At 44.1% G+C, this 16,585-nt stretch overlaps 1 protein-coding gene across 1 annotated transcript in view; it reads left to right on the top strand.

Moving 5' to 3' along the window:
- Positions 1-16,585, top strand: part of kiaa0825 (KIAA0825 ortholog) — a 180,568-nt gene that overhangs the window by 79,304 nt on the left and 84,679 nt on the right. The window contains exons 19-21 of the mRNA XM_080765788.1: positions 1,077-1,248; positions 5,556-5,729; positions 8,837-8,934. Coding sequence (XP_080621914.1) covers positions 1,077-1,248; positions 5,556-5,729; positions 8,837-8,934 — 444 coding nt within the window. The remainder of the gene's footprint in view (positions 1-1,076; positions 1,249-5,555; positions 5,730-8,836; positions 8,935-16,585) is intronic.

The following is a 16,585-nucleotide window of genomic DNA, read 5'->3' as shown; positions in this document are numbered from 1 at the left end:
TTCAGGAGAGCCACTTTGTTCTCCGGAGCGAAGGGTGAGATTAGAAGTAGAAGACATGTTAATTAAATCTACTGAACGGCCGACGGCCCGAAGGTTTTTTTCCTTCTTTTCTCTCCAGTGGAATTTGAGGTCTTCTCCAGCATGTTGCCGTCCGGTGAAGTGCGGAGTATACTGGTCGGATTCCTACTTATGAATAAAATGTCTTTTTGTCCAAGGTCTACTCCGGTAGACCCCCAGGGGTCCTTGGGGGAGTTCCAGGGGGGTCCCCAGCTAATTGATAGTTAGGAACCAAATTGACCCTTATGGGACTGTAACTCAGAGTCTCTGAGTTAAAGCCCTTTGAATTGAATTGAGTTAAATTAACGATGATTTTACAATAACAATTGGAGTCCCAGTGATGGAAATTCCATTAATGGGGGTCCGTCCGTAGCCCTTGTCCGTGTAGGTCCTTGAAATGAAACCGGTTGAGAGTCACTGCTAGAGCCGTAAAAATCTTCTCTTATGGGGGTCCCTGGCATATCTTTTCAAATGGGGGTCGGCGGGCTAATAGGTGTCAGTTTGGGGGTCCTTGACATGAACAAGTTTGAGAACCACTTTGCATACAATCGGGGTGGTTTCCTGCTCTCCTACATTGAGATTGTGTCAAAGGTCATCATTTCCATACTGTAAACATAATTCCCTTTTTTTTCTCCTTCTTCTTCTTTATTTTTACGTTTTCTAACTGTATGATGTATTATATGTCTTCGTGCTTTTTATAGTTTGGATCCGCACAGCAGTTTTTTAATTGACCTGTATACTTTCCTTGAACTGTACCCATTCTATAAACTGTGAATACAATTTCAATCAATCAATCAATCAATCAATCACAAGATCTGACACCTGATGGTTTCAATGTAAGCAAGCACGCAGGATCTATTTCCTCAATGGTAAAAAAAATGTCTCCCTTCCCATCTCTCTCCCCCTCTCTCTCTCTCTCCCCCCTCTCTCTCTCTCTCCCCCTCTCTCTCCCTCTCTCTTTCTCTCTCTCCCCCTCTCTCTCTCTCTCCCCCCTCTCTCTCTCTCTCCGTCCCTCCCAGTATGTTTGAGCGAGGAGGAGGAGGAGGAGGAGGAGGAGGAGAGGGCGGAGGTGGAGCGTCGGCGGCTGAACTGACTGAGCAGAAAATGCTCCTGATACTGCTGGAGCTGTGCCACAGAGCAGGTGGCAGTGACTACCTGAGGCAGATACATCACATCATCCAAGGCAATGAGGTAGGGAAAAGCCCCCTCCGCTCCCCCACAATTAGGTGGCTGCTGCATGTGGCCTGCAGCCGCAGGCTGTCTGCGTGGGGGTCTGGCTGGCTGTCTGCGTGGGGGTCTGGCTGGGTGGGTTGGTGGGTGGGTCTGGGGGCTGAGGCAGGCGTCTGGGTGGCGGGCAGTGTTGCCAGATCCTGCCAGAGAAATAAGCAATCTATGAAAACCATTAAAAAAAACAAAAAAAACATTATTATTTCTTTCTTACTGTATGGTGTTTGTGATATGAAATGTGAGCTTACCTTAATCACAGTAATCCTTAATCATATTATTCCATTATATTCAAGGGCTTTTGGAGAGAAATTATACAGACTCCAGTTACTTTCAAATTAATCTCTCAAGAACTGATTTGAGCTTTTCCAGTTCCCTCAGCTGGGGATACGCGGACAATTACATATTCATCTGGGACTATAGGGTCCTTGTCATGAAAATGTTCTGAGAGCCATTGATCTAACATTTAGGAAGCAAGCCCCAAATAAGAAACACTTAACAAATAAATACACTTTAGATAAAAAACAAGCCAACAAAAAAAGCAGCATCCCCACAACTACCAATATGTACAACAAGCGATTTTACAGGAAAAGCAAGCCCAAAGCCACTTATAATAAGCGGTCATGGCAACAGTGGGGGAGAGAGGCTGTGTTGGTTTGATGGTCAGGTCGGGGGGGGGGGTGGACTGGTGGCCCCAGGACCCTCAGAAGCTGTACTGTACAATGGTTGTGTAGCCGTAGCGCATGGCTTGCCACATCACACATGTAAGCGTAATTAGGGCTCTGGTGGTTGTGCCAATGTGCTGACATCAGGGATCCATGGCCTGGAGAGCTGGCACTGCACAGTGACTGGAGCTGGACACAAAGCCTAGCTGCAGATATGACTGGTGAAAACACAGTCACTCCACTTAACCACTTCAAGGGACGGTTCACTTTCAAGCATGTTTGCAGGGGTCATTTCAATTACAATAGTGCCAAAACCTAAAATAAAATATGCATATGCCTAATTTGTAAAAAAAAATAAAAAAAAATAGAGCTGAATTAGGTCTCCTGTGGCCTACGTGACTTTCCACCTCGGAGAAAAGAAAGTTTTTTTCGGCGTCACTTTGTTTTGGTTCCCCCAATCCCCATTTAAATGCTGAATCGAGTAGAACTACTATTAATGGTAAATGGTGCATTTATATACCGCCTTTATCCAAGGCGCTTTACAGAGATTGTGCATTACACTATATTCACTATTACGATAAGCTGAACTATGCCAAATCAAGGGTTTTATAGGGTAGGCTCTAATATTATGATGCAGGGAAATATTTAGGCTAGGTTCCGGTTTGGTGGTTCCAGCCTGATGACTACACACCATACAGTGACATTACGTAGATTATTTCCGCTCCTGACTGAATCAGAAACTTTTTTATATTGGTACATATTGATGTTGATCAATATGTTAAAATAGCACTTACAGTACAGCGTTTTTTTTCTCCCTTATTTGTCATATTTGTAACACTTTGTTTGTATGATGCCTGCCATACTGTTTATCAGTGATGTTTTAGAATCTAAGCCATGTTGGCTCACTGACATACTTATTAAATATAACAGCCTGTATACCCAGCCAAGGTCAAGGTCAAGTCAAGGACAGCCGGGTCAGAATAGAGATGGAGGCTGCCGGGTGTAGAGGAGGGTTGGAGGCCGTGTCAGCCTGACTGATGGGGATATAGTGGAGACACACCAGGGTGCCACAGTGCACGCACACTCACGCACGCGCACACACACACACACACACACACACACACACACACACACATTTGTATCACTATACTTGCAAGGACATCAATATTTTAGGATGCTGACTTTTCTGAATGACATTTTTAATCATAATTATTTTTTGCGGAGCGGGTCATTTTCAACCCTATAGCCCTAAAGCTGGAAATAGCCTACCGTTTTTGCGCACAACGAAGTGTAAATCAGGCATAACCCTAGAGAGCCCCATAACGTGCTACGTCCAACCAGGGAAACAACCCCCTGTCAGGTGTAAAGGAGCGGCTTGGACACTCATGCATGAAGGAAGCATGACTTCAAGTCCGTTGCTCTCCCCAGGTTGGCGGAGGGTAGAGTCCAGGATCACATTAGATAATTGACACAGGGGTGAAAAATGGGTTACAAAATCTTGGCATAAGAATTTGAAGGAAAAAAAACCCTAGAGCCCCATGTGTACGGGTTGGGGTTATAACCCCAACATGGGCTCTATTTTCAGTGCTAAACCCATTATCCCTAAACTTCTACTTTTTACTATTTTAAAAAGACATTTTAGAATATTTCAAATTGCCAATCCAAGCTCACAATGTGTCGATGTAGATCAGCTAGTTGAACTATTCAAAAATGTTTTTCAAAATAGTAAAAAAGCACATAAGTTTAGCATGGACGAAAACAGAGCCCATAACCTCTGTGCCTAATCCTAAACCCCATCTGAACATTTTCCAAATTGTAAATCCAACATTAACATTATCATTGCACATGTAGCGACGGGAATAAACCATGCGAAAATAGCAACGTGATTATTTCAAACAAATGTACTTGCCCGGCACACACCCTACAGACACCTATACAGTAACATACCACAACGTGTACTTTGGCCTTTTGGGTTGTGGCCCGCCTCCCTGTGGGACACACTCCCTAACCACATCAGACACACACACACACACACACACACACACACACACACGGCCTCTCCACATATACAAAATGGCACGGTGCTCTCCAGTTGTCCTTTTATTTTCGTCATCATCTATTTCTGAACACTTCTGATTAATTTCTACTTTTGCTGCTTGGGGCCGATCGGTCAGGGAATAGATGGATGGAGAGGCTGGACGTTGGAGGTGGAGGACAGCCCATAAAAGCTATCTGAACATCATTATTACATTTCTACTTCTGTTCTGGTGGGCCGGTCCACCTGGGAATACAGAGATAGAGAGCCCATCGCGACGTCCCTTCATTAGGACATCTGCTGGGGTGTAATACTAATAATAAGACATTCAAATTGCCAATAATAATCTCCTAATTGGCTAATTTCCTGTCTGTCCTCACTTTATTTCTCATAGACCGTGGGTTTTCAGAGTTGCTACTCGATTTCTCGAAAGAATAGCAGATCTACTAGCTTACAACACGCTGAGCTTGTAGATTGGCTATAGTTTCATCGTTTGGTGTAGTAGAACATGCAGGAAAGAGCAGACCAAGTACAGAGCCGAAGGTACTGAGGTACGAAGTGAGAGTTTTAAATGTCTGAAGTGATCATAGTGCTGTCAATGAAAGCCTATGAAAAGTCTGTAGTATATGGTATGTAGTTGGGAGTCTCTGCTTCATCTCTGTTTACTGCAACTTTAAGCTACAACTTGTATTTTGCTCTTAAACTTTCCATCTCTCTCTGTGTGTCAATAATGTCCTCCAGTGACTGGATGAAAACCCAGTGTTGTGTTGGTCAATACCTCAGTCCAGTCTTGTTATTCGACTCTGCCTGCAGTGCTGCTGAGTAACATCAAATTATTATGGTAGATATCATATCGTCTCCTTTCAGGGTGGAAACCAGAACTAGTGTTACTTTTCAGGTCTCAAATTCAAAAACAGCAAAAGGTCTACAAGCGTCACTTCGAGCTACTTTTGATGCTTTTGTGTGATCAAGTAGGATGTTAATTTAGGAAAAACACAAATGTTTTGAATAATGATAAGAGGTGTCTGCCCGACAGTGACAATATACTTGAGCAATATGGAAATATTCTGTTCAAAAACTTTTTGAACTTTTATTTACAACATGGCAGGGATGAGAGAACTAAGAAAGAGAGGCAGAATTGTCCAGAATCAAACTCGGAAGTGCTACTATATCTATACTATATTTACTTTATTACTTTTATATTGTTGGTTTCGGGCATAATATGATTTGTGGTTTTGTCCTTCTTGATCATACTACAGCGTCCCACAAAAGCAGAAGGTCCTTTCACGCCACAATCGTTTTTTTTATGCTTTTGAATTTAATTTACCTTTTGCTGGGTTCCTGCGCAAGTACGGAAACTATATAAAAGTATGGAATATCATTTCATACTTTTCCAGGTCTGGAAAAGTATGTTAAATGTAAAATATATTTATATTCGTTTTAAACATTTATGTTTCTAGACTATTACTGCTTCTGTTTTGTTCTGTTTCGACGTGCAGGGGACTCAGGGGGGGTCCTTTTCGTTTGATATTTCATGTAAGTGCCATTAGTCCCATCTCTCCGTTGGATTGCAGGAGCTGTTGATGAGGAAGCTGGCTGCGGCCACACATGGTGACGATGATGACGATGAAGAAGGTTGTCCTCCCCGCTTGGTGACCTTTGACCTCGGCCCTGGGGACCGCACGGCTCCGCCCCGTTTCAACCCTCTCACCCAGTTTGACCACGTTGGCAACGAGAGACTAGATCAGGTGAGTTCGCCGTCCATGACCATGCATGGGTCATCATTAGCCTCGCCTTTATCTGCCTTTGCCATCCCCAAGTGTCTATGAGGTGACAGTACTTCATTAGACATCCTGGAGTCGTTTTTATGTGAAATGGTGTATTAACTTTGTATTTAGGGTTTCTTCCTCGAGTTTACCCGGTAGGACGTCAGTCTCCTATATCTTATACACGATTCTTCCTCAATTCTCTGTAGGTCTCTCTCTAGCTAGCGGTAGTGCCACTTTTTCTTTATTTTTGCAAAGAGTTGAGCAGCAATTAAAAAAGAGACAACGTGCTCTGAATGTTCACTACTTCACTTCTTCTCAAGACTTTGAACCCGGCTCACCTTGTACCACAGACCTTAATGTCCCCAGAGTAGGAACTGAGATGTGAACCTGTTAGATGTTCTGTCCTTAAATCGTGATATACGTCTCGCTGCAGATAGTTTAACCCGTTAAAACCGGGAAAGCATCTGTCGTGTCATTTTAGACATCTATACAAGCCGTGAGAGCTTGCACATAATGCTATTTCTTAGGGCTATTTCTCAGAGGTGATAAAAACATTCACATCTATTCAGGGCAATTTCTCTACTTTGGGTTTTCTGGTCCAACAAGTGTCAAAGGGTCATATCTTCTTCAAATATTTTTGTTCCCAATTTCAATGAACAATACATCATATGAAAGCTTACATTGTGTAGTTTCATAATAATATTAAGATGTAAAAAAGCTGAAAAGTGACCATTCCCCAATTGTGTTTCAAACCACTGTATCCACACGGTGACAAAAATTGGGTGAGTATCCATATTTTTAGAAAGATCTTGAAAGTGTTTGAGTTAGGATAGGGTTAACCCTAACCCTTTGAAGAAAGAGAAGAAAGAATCTCTTCTCGGGGTCCCTGGCACAAAACAAATCAGATGGGTGGTCCGCTGCCAAATACATCGCTTTTTTTAGGTCCTTGGCACAAAAACGACTGATTTAGGAGGCATTTGTTAGAATCAGACTCAGGTCTTTATGGGTTATGGTTCAACAGTGCACAGAGTTTAATTATTATTTTTTAAATTGTTTGACAATGTTTTTTTTCTTCTGTTTTACTAGATACGGTAGTAAAGTTTAGAAAGACAGAAATCCAAGGTCAGAGAGAAAGGAGACATCAGTTTTATAACGAGTTAAAGCAGCACTATTGTATGCAACTTTTTAAATGACTGAGTATGATCATACAATAATACTTGTGCAATATGTATGGTAGAGTTTTTGATTGATTGATCATTTTATTAGACAAAAATGCAACAGTACAGCTAGGGGTACAGTCAAGCACAAATGGTCCAAAAGGACAGCACCGAAGAAAGGCCTTACAGTCTTGTTTCCATTCGGGTCCCATACATTCATTCAAAACACAACAATGACATCAGCAGTGATATATCTCAAACATAATTAAATCTGGGTACACTTTGGAATAGTAAGATCATGCAATAAAACGTATACAATAGAGGGTATATGCACATGCATAAAATTAGTGGCAAATCAAGTTTAACGTCGTTTAATGCATGTACTGTAGGACTACATGGGCTGAGAAGGCCGGGAAGTCGTTTTTTGTCTGGCTACATGAGACGATATATATAATGATATATATATATATATATTATTACTTTTTCCAGAAGAGATTTAAAAGAAAGCACCGATTGTGCTAGCCTCAGATCCTGCAGGACGTTCCAAAGTCCATGCAGGGCCCTGACCGAAAAATCCTGGTCACCCAGTGTAACGAGGCGCGTCGTATAGAACGACCAATGTATCTACGTCCGTGTTTTTGTTTTGAACTGAATTCTGGGAATCGCTGTTCATACAGACAACGTACGTTAGTTAGTATTCTGGCAAAAACATTATTACGGATGGATGAATTACTTTGAGATATCTCATGAGGTTATTGTGTTCACCTATGATGACGTGCTCAGAACAGGCACGCTATATTATATATGGGCGGAAGTTGTTAAAGCGACTGCACTTAACAGGGGATACGGAAGAGGGGAAGGCCTTATTTTACTAGTCGTTTCCTTCTGATTTACAGAAAGGGGAAGGCTGAAGCATTTGGAAGTCGTGTTTTCTTTTTAGCATTAATACTTATTCTTCCCCCCTCTTTTATCCTGTGTAATAATACCCGCTTGGCTGCCGTTGTTTTTGAAGAACGGTCACGTTCTAAAAGAAAAACAAAACAGCGACTGACGGGGGCCTGTTTTCTTTGCTTATCAGAGAGAGAGAGAGAGAGAGAGAGAGCTGCATAGCTTTGCATAGAAACACCCTATTAAGAGAATGATTAAAATGCCTTCACTGCTTCAGGTGCCTGTGTTGTTTGTCAAATACAATGGAGGGAGGAGGGGAGGAAGAGAAGAAGAAGAAGAAAAAAAGCAAGGGCCATCAATCACCTGTGAGGAGAGGAGGGGAGTCGAGGGAGGGATGGAGCGAGAGACTTGACTTCTCCTCTTTTTTTCTGTCAATAAAACTCTGCCCTGGAGTTAAGAGTGACATTTTGGCAATCAAAGCCAATCTGATTTTTATTTGCCTTTGCCAATATACTGCTGAGCACGTGCGTGCGTGCGTGCGTGCGTGCGTGCGTGCGTTCGTGCGTGCGTGCGTGCGTTCGTGTGTGCGTGCGTGCGTCAGTGCACATTTGCATGCATGCCATACATGTTTGTGTGTGTGTATTTGTGAATGTGTGCGTGCATGCATTTGTATGTGTGCATGCATGAGAGAGAGAGAGAGAGAGAGTGAGTGAGGGGTGAGGGGTGGGGGGTTGGCAGGGTGCCATTAAAGACAGAGAAAAAGAAAATAATTTAAAAATCACAAGAGTAACGACCACCTCCCCAAAAATTGATTTATCTCTCAATAAATGACAGCTACATCCCCTCCCCAAATGGATTTATGAATTAATTGCTGTCTTATTGGAATAAAAACCCTCTTTGCGTGGACGTGATTGATCGCCGGGGGTGTCCGCGGCCCACGGCGGGATTCTCTCTTGTTTGCTGGGGTCGCAGCTGGAGCGCTAACGTACCGCCAAACCTGATTAATAACTAACGCAGTGCTGTGCTCGTGCTTCAACACAGGGCTCCGTGGCTGAGTGGGCGTGGAGCTGGCCCAGGCTGCTGCCTCTGGCCTACCGGGACATGAGGCCGCTCACCTTCACCACGCTATTGGCCAACAGGTACTGTACCGACCACACCTTCACCACGCTATTGGCCAACAGGTACTGTACCGTCCACATCTTCACCACGCTATTGGCCAACAGGTACTTTACTGACCACACCTTCACCACGCTATTGGCAGAACGTTCCATCATAAGGAATCCAACCAGCAACTGCTTCTGGCCTAATGTTCCATCTGATAAGCTTTATTATTGATATCAAACCGGATCGCAGATTTTATTTATTTATTATAATTTTGGCTTGGCCTTTCCTTCTTTAGCGATCCTAGACCGGATTGCGCAACCGCGCTGCCGTCCACCTCCCGTTATACAGGCTGACTGAAAAGCTGAATTACTTTTACGATGGACGCTCCAGTCCAGCGTGTGCTGCATTGAAATAGGCTCTGCAGTCTGCGGTTGGCTCTGCGTCCAGCAGGAGGCAGTATATGGGTTAAAGCCCGATTTATGTCCATGTATCAGGCTCGGGTCGATAGTATGCAGAATATTGTATGAGTACATGTTTATTGACTTATTTGTTGGGGGGGGGGGGGTTGTGTGTGTGTGTGTGTGTGTGTGTGTGTGTGTGCATACCATGACTGTTGTTTACTGCACACATATGTCCCACTGCCAGAGAGAGAGAGAGAATGGAGTGTGAATGGAGCAAGAGACTTGTTCATTATGTCTCTTACCTGATTGAATAGTGAATAGTCTCCTCTCCTCTCCTCTCCTCTCCTCTCCTCTCCTCTCCTCTCCTCTCCTCTCCTCTCCTGTATAAATATTTATGCCGCTGTGTGACACATATTAGATGGCAATACTTCAGGTTGCTCCCTGTTCTCCATTCACAGCTGTCAACACTGCACACAGCCTTATCCATTCTAAATCGCGTGCACGCGCACGCACGCATGCACGCACTGCACCTTTCCAACAAAGGGCAAAGCTCTGCATCTCCCAAGGACGTTGGTCTAATAAGGGTGTACGGGTACGCACCCTACCCCTCTCTCTCTCTCTCTCTCTCTCTCTCTCTCTCTCTCTCTCTCTCTCTCTCTCTCTCTCTCTCTCACACACACACACACACACACCAGTGCACCAGTGGTTGTGTGTTTGACTGAGCCACACATTACTGTTGGATTATTCTTGACGGAGGGCTGAATGGAGAGAGAGAGGGAGAGAGAGAGAGAGAGTTTGAGTGTGTTTGTTGGAGTTATGCTGGATTTCTATACTTCTTCATACGACAGAGTCACTTGCCAAAGAAAGGCGATCTACAAGCTCACAAAGCGCCGCAGATGCGACAAGTGAGCTTGACGGACGGACGGACAGACAGACAGACAGGTTATAGTTTATTAGCAGTTTGCAAAAAGGTGTTGTTGATAACACAAATAGCCCTGAGGTACAAGAAATCAACAATTCTAGGAGCTGTACAAATATATTTACAGAGAAAATGCTTCTTTTGGCAAGCTATAGGTGCTCTTTCATGGCGGATGTTGAAGGAAGGTATAGGGAGACACCGTTGGATGGCTGTTGATAGGGCCTTCCACATTTTTGGTGGCACGGCAAGTGGAATGAATTCATCCACATCTCTGTCTGCGCCGTATATCTGGAGACAGGGAGAGAAACGAGAAGTGAGAGAAAGAGAGAGAGAGAGAGAGCAGTCAATAATAATGACGGAGTCAGAGAAAAGATGGAAGGAGTTGTCGTCGAGTGAATGAATGTTATATAACTAATCTCACAGCATCAAAGTGGAGCCGTATGGAGTTATGTAGGGTAACTCATTAGGGTCGCTTTTGTTGTTGGCCATATTGGAAATGTGGAGATTTCATGGTGGGATTACAGAAGAATGACTCTGGCGCTGCGTCTAGGCGCTTCCACAGAGGAGGGAAGTTCATGAACGACGGCATAATGTGAGCTGTCAGAGTTCTAGCCGGGATCCGTTTCCCCGCTCAAAACATCTCGTATGAAAGGGGATACGACGGCAGTCCTTTCACGAGACGGGGCATTGATGTCGGATCCATGGATGTGATTATTAGGCCATAATGTTTTTTACATAACCTCAGATGATCGTAGCGCGACCCCTGACTTCGCTCCGAGTTCATGAAAATGTAAAAGAACAAAATACATATTTTGGGATGCAATTTGTTAATGTGCACACGACTATCTATACTCTACACATAGCATGTTATTCTGGCCCCATTATAACTAACCCTATCTCCAACCCTAACCTCACAGTAACCTACCGCCCCATTATAACTAACCCTATCTCCAACCCTAACCTCACAGTAACCTACCCATCGGAATAATGGGCGGACCCCGCTCTAATACAGTGTAATATACCTTTTTTCCATTGCTCTAATACTGTATGTTTGAGGAACCAGAACCAAATAATTTTATCTCATGCACTTGAACCTTAAAGGTTTCATGACATACATTTTCATTCATTCGTATTTTTCGTTTTTCTTTTAGGTTTTATGACCTTAATTATACCCAAACAACCTGAACTTTTCACATTCAGTGGATTTTCTGTGGTCTGGAGTTTTCTCTGGGGTTTGGAAGCCTTTGGAGCTTCAATCAAAACAGGCAAAACAGGTGAAAACAGTGACATCAGCTGGCAAATCAGAGCACTTGTTTGAGCCAGAAATCCACAGACCACAGAAAATCTACTGAATGTTTAAAAGTTCAGGGTTTTTTGGGTGCAATTGAGCTCAGAAAACCTAAAAGAAATAAGAAAAATTACAGAAACTTATTTTTAAATGTCACAATCCCTTTAATCTCTCAAGTCAGCACTACTGCCCTGAATATGTAGTGGTGGTGTTAGTACGAAAACACACAGAAGAACCCAGGAGGAAATTATTTTACATTTTTGTACAAATGGGCTGTGGCCGGGTTCCCAAATTGCTTGAACCTTGAACATTGAACATTGAACATTGAACATTGAACATTGAACCTTGAACATTGAACATTGAACCTTGAACATTGAACCTTGAACATTGAACCTTGAACCTTGAACATTGAACCTTGAACATTAAACATTAAACATTAAACATTAAACATTAAACATTGAACATTGAACCTTGAACATTGAACATTGAACATTGAACATTGAACATTGAACATTGCCATGTCCTGATATTAGCTGTACATGTCAGACGGACACACAACGGAAGGACAGGTACTAGACAAATGGACAGGGGCTGTCCTTTGTAACGAGGTGTCATTTTGAACATCTCACTTCTGTAAATGATGTCTGCACTTCTAGTAGTCTAGTAGTTTGTCTAAGGCATGGCGGGCTATTTTATAATAGCGATGTACAAGCTCACAACTACAGTAGCAGCTGTAGATTGGCTATTTTCGCTATTTGAAAATGTTTTATAGATTGGATTAGGTATAAGGTCCTGCTGTGTATTGTGGATTATTGTAGTTGGCATGCTACTCAAATGACATGTCTTGTCTGTATATTGTCACTTATTGTCTGTATGGCGCACATTAATTACTGCTAAAGACTCATGAATAATAATGTATTTACAGTATCTATGATAGGTTTTGGCTGTAATTACTGGAAGTGGGATTCTGTAAATGAACATGCCCAGGTTCATATGATGATAATGCATAGGCTGATGTCATGCACCTAAGATACAGCATGCTTCCACTAATGATTTCACCAACAAGTATACATTTTTCATTTGACAAACGAAGCGACATTATTTGTGGTGGTGATGACATCATTGTCTCGTTCTGTTGCTGCTGCTGCTGTGCACAAACACCCTCTATCACCGCGTGACCTCTTGACCTTGGCATTTTATGTCGCATAACTGCTGCTCTCCTTGAATGACTCCCACAGTCGCTCGGCTGCTCCACTCCCCTGGATTCTGTGTGTGTGTGTGTGTGTGTGTGTGTGTGTGTGTGTGTGTGTGTGTGTGTGTGTGCGCGCATGTGCGTGTTCCTGTGCGTGCGTGCTGTGCTCACCTGCAGTATATCTGCAGTGTGCGACTCAGCATGTGTCCTCCTCCGCTAATGAAGTCATCTGAGCCTGTGATTTAACAGCGCTGGTGTAAAAGCCCAGCGCCCTTAACTCATAGCCCGGCTCCATTAGAATGTGATAGAAACGCCCAGGCCTCAATAACCTGCCCTGCCACCACTACAATATATAGGAGGGAGGGCCGACGGGACACACCATTAACACGCACACATGCATGCATGCATGCATGCACGCACACACACACACACACACACACACACACACACACACACACACACACACACACACGCACGCACGCACACACACACACACACACACACACACACACACGCACGCTTTCACCCTGCCCCCCTATACCTTGATGCTGTATAGCTACAGTATATGTCCAGATAGGAGGAGCGGATTTACACAGGCGTGTGTGTGTGTGTGTGTGTGTGTGTGCGTGTGCGTGCGTGTGTGTGTGCGCGTGCGTGTGTGTCCTTCTCTGTCACCTGTCACTTTGCCTCTCTCTCTCGGCCGGCACACTGGCCTCATCCATCATCTGCACGTTGAGCTTTTCAGCAGAATGCAGACTGATTAATACCAGCCTGGACCTCCCTGTCTGACCTGGACCCACGCGCACGCATGCACGCGCACACACACGCGTACGCACGCACGAGGGAGGGAGGGAGGGAGGGAGGGAGGGATGGAAGGATGGATGCCAAATAGTCATATTTGAACTGGGGAACCCCCCCACCCTGACACAAGCACTTTGAATTGTAGGACATATGTACATATGTATAGCATAGTAGTTTATATGTATAGTTTCATTATATAGATATTCCACTGTTACTTTCTTAGCTTACGCATGTTTCATGATAAATGTTTTTATGTGATGTATTCCCATGCTTTTTTTGTTCTTGCTTAATGTAAATCGCTCTGGATTAAGAGCGTCTGCTAAATGCCTAAATTGTAAATTGTAGGAGTTGAGGCATTACATTTAGTTCAGCCTGGCCAGCCTGCATGCTTTCTGGTCTAGTTGGGGCGAGTATAGCGCATGGACCAAGTGCTGGAGAATATTGGTTAACCAATCCGAGCACCCGCCCCCATGCCTCTCCCTTCCCTGGTAGAAAACTGGCGTCACCCCATTTGGAGCGACGCCCCTCTGCACTGTAGTTCACTCCCACTCCTCTAGCCCCGCCCCCTCTGCACTGTAGTTCACTCCCACTCCTCTAGCCCCGCCCCCTCTGCACTGTAGTTCACTCCCACTCCTCTAGCCTCGCCCACTTAGAAATGTGAAGATTTTATACTGTGTGTTGCATGATTTGGTTACTGTGGAGCATGAGAAAACAATGTTGCACGTTACGCTAATGATCTGGGGACGCCCAAAACAAATCATTTGGGCAGCCGCAGTTTGAGAACCACTGCTCAACCCCGAATCTCTCGCCAAAAAACCGCTCAACTAAAACGAATGTTCACCCCCAGAATATAGGTGTGCTAGAGTTCAAGTGATTAGAAATGTGATGGACTGAGTCTGACGGAATGCATGGCTGGTAAAGAAGACCCACCTACGTCTATACAATACTGTCTCGCCTTGAGTCAGTCTCCGGAGAAAGCCTTACAAGCGAGCACGCACACACGAGTGCACACACACACACACACACACACACACACACACACACACACACACACACACACACACACACACACACACACACACACACACACACACACACACACACACTTTAACTGAATGGGATTGAGTAGGCATTCTGCTCCATTCTGCTGCCTCTCCAATACACTCTCCTTCTGCTATTAAAAGTTGGAGGCTTGTCCTCTCCGTTTGCCTGTCCATCTGCTCAGCGCTGTGTCTCCAGTGAATGTGAAATAATGATGATATTGCCAATTCCCCCCCCAAGAAAAAAAAAGTGAACTGAAAAGTTTAACTGCACCCCCTCCTTTCTTTCTCATTTTGAAAGAGATGTGCCAATACTCACCGCTAAACTCCAGAGATCAGCTGCCTGCATGTTCTAGAACTCCTGCAGGGTTTGCGGTATTGTTTCCAGAACTATACAGGAAGAAAGCACACTTGTACGAAAGGTCAACGCGGGGTCTAATGAAGCCTCACCTTGCAGGCACTTCACGTTCAAAGAACCTTTTTTGTGTCAGTTGTATGGATTCGTATTCAGGGCTGATTCTTCGCTGTGACTTTCACAAAGAAACATCACTTTCACCGCGGTGAGAAAGAAAAAGAAAAGAAAATGAAACAATGTAGAAGTCGCACAGTTTTAGTCAGGCCAGACGTCGACGCACGAGGCGGGTTGAGTGAGTCAAACACATTGTTGCAACTGTAACGCGTTTGACTTCCGGCGTGGTTGTAAGAGCTATTGATCGAGACGTTTCCACAATGCCTTGCTCGTTGACTACAAGGTCAGAGCTCCTGGCCCCGTGTCACGCCGACAGCCGCAGAGACAAAGGACTTGGATGATTGTGCCGATGCTGCGTGGTTTCTTCTATAAATGAGTGAATAATCTGTCCTGTAATGTCTTCGTTCAGTCGCTGTCTTTTGTTCCCTCAACACTTTGTCTCCGGCACATTTTCCTCATTGTGATATTAATTGCGCGCTCCCCGCAAAACAGTATAGTCGGAAACATCCATTCATCCCTTTTATATACAGTACGGCATAATGTTTCATTTCAATTAACTGTAGCTGTTTTTTTCCCTGATGAATTGACAGGAGAATCTGTTGAGCAAAGCAACAAAAAAAATCCCAAGAACAGAAAATGTGAATTAGTAAAGTTTTTAATATTTTGTTTCCCAAGAAAAGAAAAAGTGAATTTCTGTCCACTAATGTTATAGGGAGTTGGTTGATGGAGATCAGCATTAGGTGGTACTAATTCTATGGTCAGGTGACATGTAAAGCCAAATATGAATGGACTCAACCATAGCTTGAGTCCATAGCCGCAGAAGGAAGTTTAGCAACGCATGCAGCACTGAAGTCACATCTTGACTATCATCCGACAAGGTGACTCCTTGAGCCACCTTGGCTTGGTGTGTTTGCGCGTGGGTCTCTCTCTGTTTGTGCATGCGTGCCTTTGTGTTTGTGTGTGCGTGGGGTAGCATCTGTATGCGCTATGTGCATGTTGTGTGTGCGTGTGTGTGCGACGTGCGTGTGTGAGTCACAGTGTCATCGGAGGTCCTCTGACCTGCTTGATAAGGTGTAACCAACGATGAGAGATGAGGCCTGCGTGTCACAGGGCAGAGCATCCTCTCCATCATGGAGTCCTCGCGTCATCCAAGGACATCCACACTTCACTTCCATCTCCAACAACAACACAACACCTCCTCATCGTCCTCCTCTGCTGCTGCCGTTCCAAAGCACAAACACTGTTGATTCCGTCGGCTAAAACTACCACGAAAAAATTTCCATCGACCACCTTTTTTCACTGACGAGAGCTAAATGGAAACTAAATTAATACTATGACTAAGACTAAATATATTGACAATTTCATCAACAAATACAAACTAGACTAAAATGTTAGGAAGGGACTAGTGCACAAGATCCTCTAGTATAAGTCAACCATAGAAGATGAGAACACGTGAGGAGGAAACGGCACTGAACGGGCGTTGGAACAGCCAGAGTTGGGTTAGGTGCAGGTTAGGCCGTTAAGCGACAAACACTAAAAAACACATTTCCTCTGCATTGTCTGGCGGCGGTTCCCC

This window comes from Protomyctophum bolini, assembly GCF_963924005.1.
Source record: "Protomyctophum bolini genome assembly, chromosome: 6".
Lineage (NCBI taxonomy): Eukaryota > Metazoa > Chordata > Actinopteri > Myctophiformes > Myctophidae > Protomyctophum > Protomyctophum bolini.
This window is presented reverse-complemented; position numbering and strand designations above follow the sequence as displayed.